The sequence below is a fragment of the Lonchura striata genome, chromosome 12, assembly GCF_050655825.1.
Source record: "Lonchura striata isolate lonStrDom1 chromosome 12, ASM5065582v1, whole genome shotgun sequence".
In the NCBI taxonomy this organism is placed as follows: domain Eukaryota; kingdom Metazoa; phylum Chordata; class Aves; order Passeriformes; family Estrildidae; genus Lonchura; species Lonchura striata.
In genome coordinates, this window is record NC_140714.1 from 6750687 (window position 1) to 6765130 (window position 14444).

The window sequence follows — 14444 nt, forward strand, 5'->3', positions numbered from 1 at the left end:
CCCCAGGTTCCTCAGTGCTCTTTCCCACTCAGAGCAATCTCTTTCCTCCCATAGTGCAGTGGCTGTTTGGCTGCATCTGGCATGCCTCTGTGGTTGCCTTTTTACACCTCCTCCCTTACACATTTTCTCAATGGAATAGTCATTTTCTAGGCCTAAACTCAAACAAGAAGTGGTGAGGCTGCTGTTCAGCAATGGCTGGCTTCAGGCCCTGTGTTATGGGTGGCCCATGCCTGGCTGCAGATCTCTTGCCCATGTCCACAGAGGAGAAATAAAGCAATAAATAAAAAGGCAATTGCTGGTAATATTTGTCTCCCAGAGCACTGGCTCTGAGTACAGGAATGCATTAGATTGCAAGGGACACATTGAAGCAGTAACACAATTTCAGGGATGAGCTGTGAAATGCAGCATCTTCAGGCAGATCCCTGAGCTGGGTTTTGGGAGTCTGCCTGTGGTTTTGCCCATTTTCCAGAGTCACACTCTATACTCCACAATGCAATTATTGCTGTTGCTCAGATCCTAGGGATTTAGAAACAAGGATGTATAACAATGAGGGACATTAAGCACAAAGAGATTTACTGTGCTTCTGACTTTCCCAGTGACTGATTCGTGCAGTTATCAAGAAAAAGATGGTGCAGTCAGTCCTCTTCCAAAGGCACTTAAAGCTCTATTAATATTTTAATTTTACTAGCACACAGGGGACATAAGTGAGCCAGCAGCATGGATGAAAATCTGTCTGTTCCCAAGACCATATACAGGTTGAGAATATTTGTCCCTAGTGCATTAAGCCAAGATTCTTCTTTTTAAAATGGGGGAGCAAGCAGCAGCCCAGTGCTCCTACAAGCCCCCAGTGTGATGCACACCTGTGAAACAGGGCTTACATTTCTTGAAGAGCTCTTTACTTTGTGTTTTACTCCATCCAACACAGAGAAATCCTATTCTGGAGCAGAATATCTAAATGGCATTGTAGTACCACTGTTCCCTAGAAATATGAAATGTCAGTTAGCTGAGGCACCTTGCTGCTTCAATTGGTACTCTCCTAGAAGTGCCACAGCATGGAAAATAGGCATCATCAGTCCCTTCCACATCCCACTGTATTGGTGCCCTTAGGTAGTTCACACATCTCCTCCTAATTTGAGGAATTGCCATCTCCTGCCTCCCTCCCTGGAGAAACCTGCAGTGGCTCTATGGGGCTTTTCTTTGTTGTTCAAGGTAAATAGTGTGGAGCAGGGTAGGGACACAGCTTTTAGGAGAGTTCTGTGTGCTCACAGCCCTGCTAATTTCTGTGCCTGGTGAAGCCTTTTGTGGTGTAACAACAGGGCAGGGAAAAGAGGGGGAGAAGGTGCTGCTTACTGGCTGGATGCTGCAGAAGAGGAGATGCATGGCTTCTCCTGCTGCAGTTACCTCTTTCTTGTCATATATCTTGTGAGGTTTCCCAACTTGGGGAAATTATTGTATAGACTTTGCCATTGGGGCCTTAAATCTTGCAGGAGTTAAAGAACCCAGGAGCATCCTTTCCTCTGGGCAATTTGTGCTGGAGCAGTGGGCTCCAGACACACCAGCTCTTTGTTCCCCTGCAGTAACACATCAAATTGGACCCTTTTCTTTGAGAAATTTTCCTCTTTTTTTTTCTTTTTTTTTTTCTTTTTTTTTTTTTTTTTTAATGTGCTATAAGACATCATCTGAGGCCACTCACCAGTCCCTGCAGCTGAGTTTAGTGGTGAGAAGGTGAAGATTTAGTGATTTTTTTTTTTTTAGAAGATTTCTCCCTTTTGCAATAATGATTTGGGAAGCTCTGTGCCTCTGCTCCAAGGCAAGACCAGAGGCTCTGGAGGATGGAGACCCTGTGGCCACTGCAGAGACAGAGCAGACCAGCATGGAAGTTGCCTCTTGCCCATGCCTGGGGCAATGAGGGCTCCTTGGGTTTGCTGGGGCAAAGCCTACTCCTGTTCAGACTGGGAGCTGTCCTCCAACTCTAAGAGGGCTCTTCAGAACACTTCCACAGGGGCTCTGGACAATGCTCACAAACACATTCAGATGATATATTCCAAAATCCCTAATGTTCATGCCTTTTTTTCAATAGCCCCATTTCTCTGAGGAGTCAACTTGTATTAAACGTTTCTAAAGCCTCTTTCAAAACTGCATTGCAGTGCTTTGATGTGTTTTGTTCAGGTCTCTGGTTCATTTGCCCTCCCTTAAATGTAGAGACCCCTCTTCCCTTTTAAATTAAGAATCACATTGTACTTTTTGGCCACGCACCAGCTAAAATCACCATGACCATACACACTCAGCACCTTGGCTCCTTAGTTTGTGAGGAAAGGAAGGCCAAGCTGGGTGACTCCTGCCCTGCATGTATCCCCACCCAATTTTAGGGATTTCTCACCATGCCAATGCAGATGGGTACAAGACCATGCTAAAACACATCGGTGAGAGAAACAGGGCTTCAGAGCAGCAATAAATATTTCCTAAATATGTCCTAAAGTGCTGCAGCCTTGCTTTCAGCCTGTCTCACTGAAGCTAAGGGAATTACCTGCTGAAATACCTTGCTGTTGTGAAGCTGATTTGGTTTGGATGCCACAGAGCCCCTGTTGCTGAACAGCTCACAAAGGTTCCAACATTTTAAGATTCCTGGTAAAGGTTCAGCTGGTGAGGAAGGATCCAGGCTTTCCTTAGTGATGTGTCTGTTGATGTCCTTTGTGCTCAAGAGACTTCAGAGGTACAGAAGTTACAGGGATATGGTTTCAGTATCTGACAGCAGCAGTGTTAGTGGTAGGAAAAGGTGATACAGACTAATAGGCTGTTGAAAGGTAGCTGGAGAAGTTTGCTGGCATCCAGGAACACAGCCCTTTTGGAAAATGGGTATAAAGCATTGGAGGTCTCTGTTGCTTTGCTGCTTTATTCCATCCAACACATTTTGTCTCAAATTGCTGCAAAGGATGAACCAGAGCTTACTTACAGCTGCTGACTTTCTATAAAATCCTTAATGTGGGGCAGTCTAAATCTACAAGGATTGATTTTAATTTCCTCCAAAAAGTTGCTGCTGGCAGAATCTGATAAAGTCATTTTTAGTCTAATCCTTCCCAGCCCTTCCCTTGCTGAGCTATCGTTCTATCTTTGGGAATTCATTGGGTGATCACCACAGCTTGCATTCATTGTCTTAAATACCTCCCAAATCGTTGTCGGCTGATGCACGGTGGGTCTGAGAAGAGGTCTGACAGCATTTTCTTCAGCTTTTCACTTCTGGGGTAGAGTGTTCCCAGGTTTTTGACTGGGATGTGCCCTTCTGCCCTTTGTGGAACTGCCCCTTCAATGCACAAAGATTACAAGGAGCAGTCATTCCACTTCTTCTTCACTGCTCTGTGGTGCCTTTTTCTTGCTAAGATTTCTTCATTTGTGCCCCGGGCTCTTGAGTCCTCTCAGTGCTGGACTGACCCCGCTCCCAGAAATTCATCAGAAATTTTGTACAAATTTTTAAAGAGATTTTGAAAATATTCTGGGTTTTTTGTTTCCCTGCTGCCAGCCCTATGCATCAAGTAGCAGCCTTTCTGTTTTAGGGAGTCTTAATGAACAAGATGTACCCTCATGTCTCAAACGATGAGATCAGAAAATACAGAAAGGCTTATTTTAAAGCAATTTGCACTTGTAAAACAGAATTATTATCTCCTAAACTCTGAAATAGAAAACAAATTTTTTTGTGGAAACAAAAACACAAGCAGAGCAGAGCATTGCAGATGTTTAGCATCGTGTTCTGACCTTCATGAAAACAGCTGATATGGAAATATTTCTGCCATATTTATTTAAACCTTTTTCCTTGCATTTATTTTAACTAGGCAGTATATTTATTTGAAAATACCAGCAGCATGCCAATCTCCAGTTCTTGGCATGTTAACAACACTAATCATGCAGTAAACATAAAGCCCTTAAATCTGTGCTAAGTGCTTTGATCCTAATGCTCTTAGGAAAATTCTTTCGTTATTGTTCTCCGTGTAAAGTGCCAGGTGCAACTGTGGTGGGTTTAGGAGATAATAAAGATAATAACAAGGGGAAGGTTTGCTAGAATTTTAGAGTGGTGGCTATAGCTGATTTTTCAAAATACTGTTTCTCTATTATTTTATGCACCGCAAACTTTGGTGGGGTTTTTTTACAGAAACATAACAATTTATTGTTTTCACACCCTCCTCCATGCCTGGCTGTCCTCCCAGGTTCATCCAGGGGTGCTGTTTGCTGTTGTGCCTCAATCACAGGCTGTAAACAGCCTTTCAGGGCAGCGTTTTCCCACACTTAAGTGGAGACAGAGGCAAGTTGACCATAGGCATGCCCAAGTGCATGTGATCCTTGACTCTAGGAAGCTGATTAGTGAAAAAATTCCATACAGTACCTGGCTACACCTTCAGGACTGGCCTAAAGGTGATTAAAACCGGTAGAGGCTTTTCTCTTGACTCAGAAAACCTTGGATAAGGTGAGGCTGTTATTCCAGAGAGCCACCACCTGCCCCCATTACTTGGAAGCATTCTCTATGGGGGATGTGAGAGAGAAATTCAAGAAAAAGAGGAATGTGAAGACAGTGATTTTGCCAAATGTTTTGAGGAAGGCAAGGTACAAGCTTACCTCATTGTGGTAATGTTATTGGTAGGTACCATAAGCAGGCAGCATTTGCAGCCATGAAGAATCCTGTTAATGGAATGCAAAGTTTATCCAGGGTCCAAAATAAATTATGAGGCTGATGGTGGTAGTTGGGTGTAGCACTTCCCGGACTCACATGGAGTTGAGATGCAGCTCACTATCAAATTCTGCTTTGCATATGGCTCACATATGCTTAAAATCTATGTGCCAGATAAAAGCTGAATACCTGAGATGACTTAGATGGCAGTTATTAAGTAGACTCTTTGCAAAGGAATTTTCAGTCTCTGATACTTGATTAAATTAGATTATTCAACCTTTCTTTTCTGTCAGTACAAATGAGATCATAACTCAAATGTGCATGAAAGCAAACGGGTGGTTTAGATCTGAAAATGCACAGCTGCCTAAATATGATTTATATTAAAGGCAGACATAGAAATGATTCATTCCAGCATCTTGGGAATTACATTTAAGTATTAAAAAAATTAACTAAATTATGCCTCAACCTCTGAGTGCACCAAGGTTTGCACGCAGACTCGTTTGATCATGGGATCACAAGATAAATGTCAGAATCAGGCTCCATGCCAAAGCGAAGCATTTTGTAGACAGGGAGTAATAATTCTGGAAATAACTAGGACCAAATTGTTTGTAAGATCAAGTATTTATCAACCAGCTTCAGGTTCCCAGAAAGGTGCTTGCATTGTTGCACAGTGTGGTTAGTCTTACTCTAGGGTAAGTAGTGGGATCCCATATATTTTTTAAATTAAGGATGTTCTAGGCTGTATCAGCTCAGGATATGGGACATGAGAGAGTCCTGATCAATGCTGTAAATTTACTCTTTGACTTTAGCTGTCAAAGTGGCATAACCTGCAGGAAGACTGTTTACCAAGATTTACTTTAATTTTTGTTTAAGCATCAGTGTTGGTGTTTAGTCCCAAGACGGTAAGTGGATGAAAATACTAGAAGTTTAGAACTGGGTTTTTTAGGATGTGACATTTCTGTCTAGCTGCTGACTTTCGTTGCCTGGGGAGAGAAGTAGAGAGAATGAAAAAATTAACTTCTGATTACATTTGAAGGCATATAAAAATAGGGTAACATTAGCTTGATCTTTCTTCTGTTGACGCTAAAGAAAAGAAGTTAAGTTTATGGAACTGGGTAACTTGTAGAAGTTTTATTTTATTGCAAGGGACGGCATTTCTTCTGTTTTTCAGTGCAAGGCTGGGTGTTGCTTGTTGGGCTTTTTGGCCTATCTTCGAATTTGATCTGAGCTCAGGAAAACTCAGAGGCAGTTATCCCTGCTCAGCCTCTCAGAGGAGCATCATTAATGGCTCTTAAAACTGATTAACTGGACCTCAGAGATCTTTTGTTGAGCTGTAACGCTCTTGCAGCAGGAAAACAACCTTTTTCAGGGAATCATTTATACAAGCTTTTAAGCATCAATGTCTGGTTTTAGGGGCTACATCCATTTCTCTCCACATTGGTTTGAACTTTTCCATTTAGAAACTGCTCTCTGGCTGGTTCTTTGTGAGCTGAATGAGCTGTAAGTAGGGCTGTAATATAAAATATTCACAGGTGTCAATGTATATGCCAATTTCTATTCTAGTGGATCTTCCAGAGCTGCTATATATATAAATTTTTGGGGGGTTATTTATAGGCTGGGAAGAGCTTAATCTGTAATATATTTATTGGGAAATATACTGATGGAGAGACTCCAAAATGAAGGTCGAAGCCTCATTTCTGCATGTTTTCTCCATTCTGAAAAGAAAGCAGAACATTTTATATGGAGAGGTGGTTAAAACAGTGTGTTTGCCCTCAAGGATTAAACCAGTATGCTTATGGGGTAGCATGTAATGAAGAAATGGAAGCTGAGTCTCTGGGTGCATCATGCTGAGTAAGAGGCTTGTTCTACATGAAACTGTCATATTAAATTCGTGTCGTGATTCCAAACCCCTTTGATTCCTAAATCTTTAGAGGACACTAATCTGAAATCAAAGTGAATTTGCTTGGGGTTTGCATGCCAGAAGTGGTCACATTTGAAAAAGTTCAGTGAACCTGCAGAGGGAGGTTGAAATTAGTTGCTTCACTACAAAGCTTGCAGCTAACATACCTGCTGGTTTGCTTTTTGCTTTGATTCTCCAGGCTCTGCCTTCTTGCCACCTTCTGAGTTGTTTTCAAAATGCATAAATCTTAAGGATGAACATGTCCTGGTTTCAGTCTGTTTAGTGAAGTAAAAAAGAAAAGTCAGACTACACTGATAAAACAAACACGAGCTTTTGTACCAAGGACAAGGAAATGCTGCACTTTTCTGCCTTGTCCTTTGTGCAGTTATTTCCCTCTGTGAAGGTGCAGAGCACACTTTACCCTCCTGATTTACCAATATTTGACATCCCTTTGTATCAAGGTAAATGGAAATGGTTCCTTTCAAGTTCTTCTAAGTAGATACTGAGGGCTCGTGCCTTGATCCCTGTAAGATGACTCTGCTCCTTTGAAAAGACTTGAGCAACGCCAGGAATCCAGGCTGTTATCCCTGCTGAATGTCAGCTGTTTTCTCTGTTTTGATACTGGCATTTTTTAGGGCTTTGACCAAGAATATCATACAATATTAAGTGTCTGCACTCCCCTCAAGCTTTGTGTAGCCTGCTGGGGACCTGTGGAGGTGCTTTTTGGTCAAGCTACAAAAAAATGCCCTGGATAGCCATGGCCCTTGTATGAGTGTGAAAGCTGATCTGTTATTACTTTATATTTACAGTGTTCTGTCTCCTGTGGAAGGGGCCAAAAGCACCGCAGTGTGTACTGTTTGTCAAAGGAAGGGAGGCATGTAGAAGAAGAGCATTGTAAACACCTTGCTAAGCCCAACGTGCAAAAGAAATGCAGAGGGGGCAGATGTCCGAAGTGGAAAGCAGGAGATTGGGGCCAGGTGAGACATGTTGTGTACCCTTTTGCACCTTTTGGTATTCTTCCTCCATCAAATTGGTTAGAACCTGGTTTTCCAATTACTTCTGTCCTCATGAATTATTCAGGGATAAAGGTTTTGGGCCAGCTTCTGGTGTCCACTGCAGCTTCATGGACAGCAGTGGAGCAGTACAGATTTGTACCAGCTGAAAACTAGGCAGCTTGTTTTTAGTGTCTATCTGCAAGCAAATTCCTTGTTGTATATTTTAGGATTTTGCTAGAAACATAATTAGTATATAATATTAAAGAGAATATATTGTTTATTCATGTTTTTAATATAGTTTAAATATCATAACTCAAATAAAATCTTCCTTAGTTTTGAGAAATAAACTCATTGTTTGTTTTTCCCTTGTTAAAAAGTCAGACAGTGATGCATAGAGCAGAGCCTGCTGGAAATGAAAACTATTTTGAGTTATTATGCTAAAAGCATACCTTGAATCCTTGTTTTCCTGAAAATAATGTCTTTGTCATCACCTTGAATCTGCTGCATCACATTTTTAACTCTGAACCTTGCTTTTCCCTCTACCTCATTTGTGTGCTAATCAGAGGAATTATTGAAAATCCCAGACTAAACGAACTGTTAACTTGTAAAACATCGTGTTCCCTTGCATTCTGTCTTCCAAATTTAGGTACAAAACACCCATTCTTGCTGCATTCCAGCTCCCTGAAATACAAACTATTCACATTGCTACAGGCAAATGTTAGGACTAGGACAGCATGCTGTTGATTAATGTCCACTAATAAAAAAGGCAATAAACCCATTAATGATCTATGATTGTTTTCAGACTTGTATTAGGGTTTTTTTTTAATCCTTACCTTTGGATTGACAGGATAGGAGTATTTGCCATTATGTGGGTGAGGGACTAAGTGCTTGTTGACCAGTGAGGTTCAGTTACTGAGGTCTGGGCTCCTTACCTGAGGACAGGAGCATCCAGCCTGTGAAATCCACAGTACTGCTCCCATACTGGAAATTAAGTCAATATTCACGACTGAAATCTCAGTTTTATACAGAAGCCAGACTAAAATGAAATGCAAGGCCACTAGACAGTCTTGTGGTATCCAATTTGCACCTTATTTAATGACTGCTCCTGAAAGCAGTTTTTATTATTAATTGTAAACATAATAATGTAATGGTCTATCAATTGCATTAAAATACACTAATACTAATTGGTAAAAGTAAGTGGTTTAAAATTCCCAGCTTTCCACTGCATCATGGATATTAATTTTATGCAACTAGAGAAAGAAACCCAAGTTAATAGGAGGATGAGGTGATTTATGGTCTAAGGTGATCTCTCATGACCAGGCAATTATGGAATATTTGTGTGCTAATGATAAGGCTAAGAACAGGCTTTTCCAGGAGTAGCTCCTCAGCCCAGGTTCCTGATGCAGGCTGTGCTCAACCAACCAGCATCTTGCTTGGGGAAAAAGTAAAAGGGTAGAAACACTTATGCTACAATGTCAAACTGGGCTTTTTAAAGCCCTGTCAGATGCTGTGACATGGATCTCTGAGGCTCACTGCTGCTGGCAGCATTTTTTTTTGCCTGTGACAGATGAAGAGTTGGGGCTGTCACAGGTTGGGAGTGCTGGTTCTGGGTCTCTTGTAAGGGGGATCAGAGATCTAATTCCATGAAGCCAAGCTGGATTTAGATGCTGAATATCTCATTAAGAGCATGAAACATACACGAGTTTGGTGCTCTGAGTACACAGTAGTTCAGGGTATAAATGTGGCATGAAAACTCCATGTGACCTTCCCTATCTCCAGTGCCACTGTTGCAAATAGGAACCATGATCAGTTTCCACTTAGATATTATCCATAAAAATCCCTAACTTTCTGAAGGTCTAATTGTCTCAGAAAGTTAATCCCAAAGCTGAGCTGCTGTGCTTTTTCTGCTGAATAAACCAGTAAAAATCTGCATGAGAAATAAGGTGAGATTTTCCCATAAAAGTGGATCCTTATATATGCACAGAACCCATTGCACATACCTTTAGGTGCTGGGGTTTTTTGCCTTCTAGAAAAGGAATTACTGAGAAAGTAAAGATCAAAAAATACAGGAATGGTTAAAAATCAGTCTCAGTTGGACACTGGCTGTGCTGATGCTCCAATCTTAGGTTTTTTCTCTTTGGATGTTTTGTATTCAGAAGGTGGTTATTTCTTTTCTGCATTAAGAGCCCACTTCCATGGAGCAAAGCATTTTTGATATATCTCTAAAAAGGCTTTTTCTCCAAGTCTTAAGTGTGTTTATGTCTGCACTGAAATATCCGATTTAATGCCTTTGTTTCACCTAAGTAGTGTCAATTATGGCCATTTACCTTTCATTTAACAAAAACACCAATATTTTATTCTGCTCTCTGCTATTTGCATACTTCAGTTAAAGGCTGAAATCCAGCCCTATATAAAAACACAGGCAGGGCATCGGGTGGAGTTTCTGGCACAGTCCAGGGACCATTCTCTTCCCAAACCCAGGTGTCATACACACTGCAGCCCCCCATGAAAAAGCCACGGTGTCACTTGTGCTCTTTCATCCATACCTGGGCTTCTTATGTTGGTGATAAATGCAACTCAAAAGGCATCTTAGAGCATGGAGGCATCCTGCTATATATGTTTCTCCAAGTTTGTGCCTTTATTCAGTTTAAGAGTCCCCCTCTGGAATGTGTAGGACAAAGACCACTGTTAATCCCAGGGAAGCAGCAGCATATGGGAAGCATTTGCATCACTAGTGACAGAAATCCCACTGCTGCTTTCAAAAGCTACACAAAAATGCTCCCACCCTCCTACAAATATCTGAAGCCAGACAAATAGTCACAGTCAGCTTTTCTCTGGTTTTCTTGGCTTTATGGGGCATTTGGATAGTAAAGCAAAGAGCATTATGAAGGAATACAGAAAAGGGAATTGCTTCCCCATTAAGCACCACTTAATTCTCTGACTTAAGAAGGCTCATTTTAGTGGGCATTGCAATAACTTATTTATGAACTTATTTTCATAGTTCATATGAAAGTAAGTTCATAAGGCTGCGAACTTATTTTCTTAGTTCCTGATATATTAATAAGTAATGTTAGTTGTTATAAATAACCAATATTAGTTGTTAATTCAGCTGTGGTTCTAATACATACCTTTATTTTTTATGCACTTTCTTGTACAAATGCAAATTCTCTTTACTCCAAATCTGTATAGTATACTTTAAGGTCTAGCCAGGAGGAATCTGTTCCAGGGGAATATTAAGTACTGCTAAACATGTTAGTGTGCAGTCACAACACTAAGAAATGTTGCGTGAAAGAAAAAATAAGCTGTTAATAATATTGCAGTGTAGATAATACTTTAAAGATGTCTGAGAGACAGAAAAATTCAGGCATTTGTTACTGTGCCTTGAAGTTGGGAGAAATTTGCCCACAGTGTAATGAAGGAAATGTGAAATGCAGTTAATTTCAAAAAGACATTTGTTTTCAAAAACTAACTGTATTCCCTGCCTTGGTGCATGTGCACGTTTAGATGCATGCTGAAAGAAATCCCAGCTGTATCACACCTTTCCCTCTCTATAGCTACACACTTTCTTCTATAGAATCCAAGTTTGCTTTTCATTAAAGCCCACTCTGTTTGTGGCATTTGATGTATTCTGAACTATTACTTTTTTGAACCAGTGCCTGAGAAGCAATACTCAGAGCAATACTCAGAGCCTGGCCGCCTCTGGAATGTCAGGGCGGTTTAGCAGCACTGCTATTTTGCAATAAAACCAGATTTTTCAATAAAAATCCTGTCCAGGAAGCCCTGACCCCACTGAAACAAACCAACAGCAAATATTCGCACTGGCTTCAGATTCCCAATGTTCCCTTGCGCAAGGAAAAGCCTCGCTCGGAAGTTTGATAGAGCATCGCTATCGATGCCCTGGAGCCCAGAGCAGAGCCCGAACCCCCCGAACTCACCGTGCTGGCTGTGATGGGAGCTCCACTCACCTTCTGTCCCTTCCTGCAGTGCTCCGTGTCCTGCGGCCGGGGTGTCCAGCGCCGCTCCGTGCAGTGCCACGGCGGCGCCCCGAAGGCAGCCGAGGAGGCCAAGTGCGACCCGGCCAGCCGGCCACCCCCGCAGCGGGACTGTCACCTCCCCGCGTGTCCCACGCACCGCTGGGCGGCCGGAGAGTGGCAGGCGGTAAGCGGGGACCCTTCCCCAGCAAGGCTCAGCTCCTGTGCTCTCAGGCGTGGCGCGATGCTGGATGCCGAGGCCGGGGAGCGCTGCCGGAGGGTCGCAGGGCTTGGGTTGCAACCTGGGGTTGCAAAGCAAAAAACAAAAAAAAAGAGGCAGAGGGAAGGTTCGTGCATGCTGGATGAAAGGGGGAAAGGAGAAATGCTTCTATAGAGTTAATTTATTGCTTCGTGCTGCCTTGTGTTTGGCTGGGACCTATGCAAATACTGAGCAGGTCTTGGGTAGGGTGGATTTGGGTCTCTTCCAAGAGACGGAGCCCTGCTGCGCTGCTCCAGCCTGAGCCCGGTGCCTGGAGGAGTTCGGGGGCAGTGGTAATTCCCTCTTTCCTGCCCCATTACCCCAGCTCCATCTCACATCCCTGTCCTTTCACTGAGCTCCAGGTCTTTGCTCTTTTATCAAGCCACAAGCAGTGCTGAGATCAAGTCTTCTGTGGGAGATGATGCTTTTCTGTGTGACCAGGATCAGTTCCCATCAAAAACAGCTACTGAGACTGAAACTGGAGATAAAGCTGCTGCTCCAGTGGTTTAGGGAGTGACTTCAACTCTCCTGCAGTGTGGGCAATGAGAGGCCTCAAGGCTGGTGGGCGGTAGGAGGGTGAGGGGATTCTGAGCAGGAGAAGCCCTCCCATGCACTGCCAAGAGTGTCCTGTGTCAGCCTTCAAATGCACAGAAGTTTTTGTCAGAGGCAGTTCAGACCAGACACCAAAATTATTCCTTTCATTCTGTTTTTTTCCATTTTTATCCTCTGCATGTGGTACCTCAGCCTGACGGGAACAGGACACACAAGTTTATCTTAATTTCCCCAATCTCAGCAGTGCTGGGAAATTGGGTTTATAATCCTGTGTAACCCAGCCACGAGTGCAGGAGGCCAGAGGAAGCTGTGCTCTTTCCCAGCTGTTTCTCAGTACACAGGGAAGTGTGATGGGAAGCAGCAGGAGGCAAAGCCAGGCTGGTCACACAGTGGTACCAGATGGAAACATCCCAGCCAGAAATGTAGAAACAGCTGAGGGGGCTCCATCAGCTTCCTTGCAGTTTCAGTTTTAGTTTTACAGAGCCCATTAACTGCTTCAGATAATAAACTTAAAGGCAGCAAAGAGGTCACCAAACAGCATGTAGTGCCAGTCCTTACCTAGTGGTGTAATCAGCCCTGGAAAGAAACAGCTCCTGCCCCATCCTTTCATAGAATCTTAGAATCATTAAGTTGGAAAAGACCTCCAAAATCATCAAGTCCAACTTTTAACCAAGTTTTGCCTTTTCTCCCTTATTTTTTCAACTTCTCAAAACAGTTTGGAGAGGCACCTGCCCCCAACCTTCTGAGCCCTTGATGGGATACAAGTACTGATGTTTTCTGAAGTTTTCCAGAACTGGGAAAATTTTGAACAGATTATGGAGATTTGGTTTTTCTCCAAGGGAGCTTTACTAAGAGGATGGACTGAAGGTTTCCTCAGCCTCATAAGTACTCATAAGTAACCATGCTCAGGAAAATGCAGGAGCTGCCCAATGTGAGCTTGGCCCTTTGGCTGATTCCAAGCATTTCTTCCGAGCACTTCTTATTTTGTTCTGGTGTACACAGTCAAAAAAAGGAATAGCACCTCCCCCCCAGCCAAAGGCAGTGTCCATGAGGAGGCACAGATTGCATTGGTATTCTCTGAGCAGGGAGCAGCAATGAATCCTAATTGACATGGAAGGCAGGATATAAATAACATCTCAGTGCTGTCTTGTTCTTGATTTCTTATCTTTAAAGGGAATCTCTCAAGAGGGTTTGGGGTTTTTTAATTGTTCCTTTTTGTTGTTGTTGTTTAGAAAAAGTGTTGGTCTTGACAATGAGAAGGGATATGAAACTTACTGGAGACCATTTACTGCTCTGTTGGTGTATCACCATTAATCACCTGTTCTCAGTGCCTTCACCAGGGAGAAGAAAGTCAATAGAAAGAGCCTTGCTAATGTCAAAATAAAACTCAGACTAGAGTCACAAAGAAAAAAGGGAAAACTAGGAGAAAGGAGGTTTTTTTTCTTTAATATGAGCCTCTGTGGAAGGACAATGCACAGCTCTGGAAGCTGCCATGCAACTCCAGAATCTTTGACATTTGCCTTTTGGGGGGAAATTGTGCCATCCTTGCCTGATTTGAATTGCAGAGTTACCCAAGGCATGTTTCAAGCATTCATGCATGGGGGGTAGATTTCATCTCTGTGTCAGATTGTTATTTAAAAAAAAAGAAGAAAACAATCATGCTTTTGCAAAGCAATCCCTTTGGGGTTATTTTAATTATTATTATTGCTCTTATAAAGCAGTTTCAGAAGTGCTTGAAATGTTCCTTAATTTGAACTGCCAGGAAAATAGTTCAGAATTTGGGAAATGAGGCAAAAGAGACAAATATTGTCAAATGCCTGACCTGTTTTCAGATTTTACTATCAATAGCTGTTATAGCCTGACCTCACTGTTTTGTGTGAGATTTAAATCAGTCTTGAACATGAGATTTCATGCAAAATCTGTCACTGCATTAAAAGTAAAAATAGCCTTTCCATGCTAGTTGAACTATCTGCTTTGTACATGGATAATGTTTTATAACTTTGGGGTGGCTGATTGGAACCTCTGTAGTGTTTCTTTTTGACTTAGTTTATGATGGTCTCACTGTCTTTGAGCCTTATTTATATTTCAGTGGGATTATTTCAATTGCCAG

General features: G+C 42.3%; 1 protein-coding gene and 1 long non-coding RNA gene across 10 annotated transcripts in view; one reads left to right on the top strand and one right to left on the bottom strand.

The window, feature by feature from the left end:
- LOC146766240 (uncharacterized) overlaps positions 1-11641 on the bottom strand; it is a 29264-nt gene extending 17623 nt beyond the window's left edge. Inside the window, exons 1-2 of the long non-coding RNA XR_014958056.1 lie at positions 11518-11641; positions 2528-6832 (exon numbers count right to left, since the gene is read on the bottom strand). This is a non-coding gene — a long non-coding RNA (uncharacterized LOC146766240). The remainder of the gene's footprint in view (positions 1-2527; positions 6833-11517) is intronic.
- ADAMTS9 (ADAM metallopeptidase with thrombospondin type 1 motif 9) overlaps positions 1-14444 on the top strand; it is a 79383-nt gene that overhangs the window by 49889 nt on the left and 15050 nt on the right. For 7 of the 9 annotated variants that reach the window (XR_014958050.1, XR_014958049.1, XM_085590050.1 and 4 more), the window contains 2 exons: positions 7367-7534; positions 11537-11710. The exons of 1 other annotated variant lie outside the window; for it this stretch is intronic. Coding sequence is in view for 6 of the 8 variants with exons in the window: in XM_085590050.1 (XP_085446176.1) it covers positions 7367-7534; positions 11537-11710 (342 nt within the window). In the remaining 2 variants the exon portion in view is untranslated. The remainder of the gene's footprint in view (positions 1-7366; positions 7535-11536; positions 11711-14444) is intronic. One more of the 9 variants, XM_085590049.1, reaches the window with a different exon arrangement.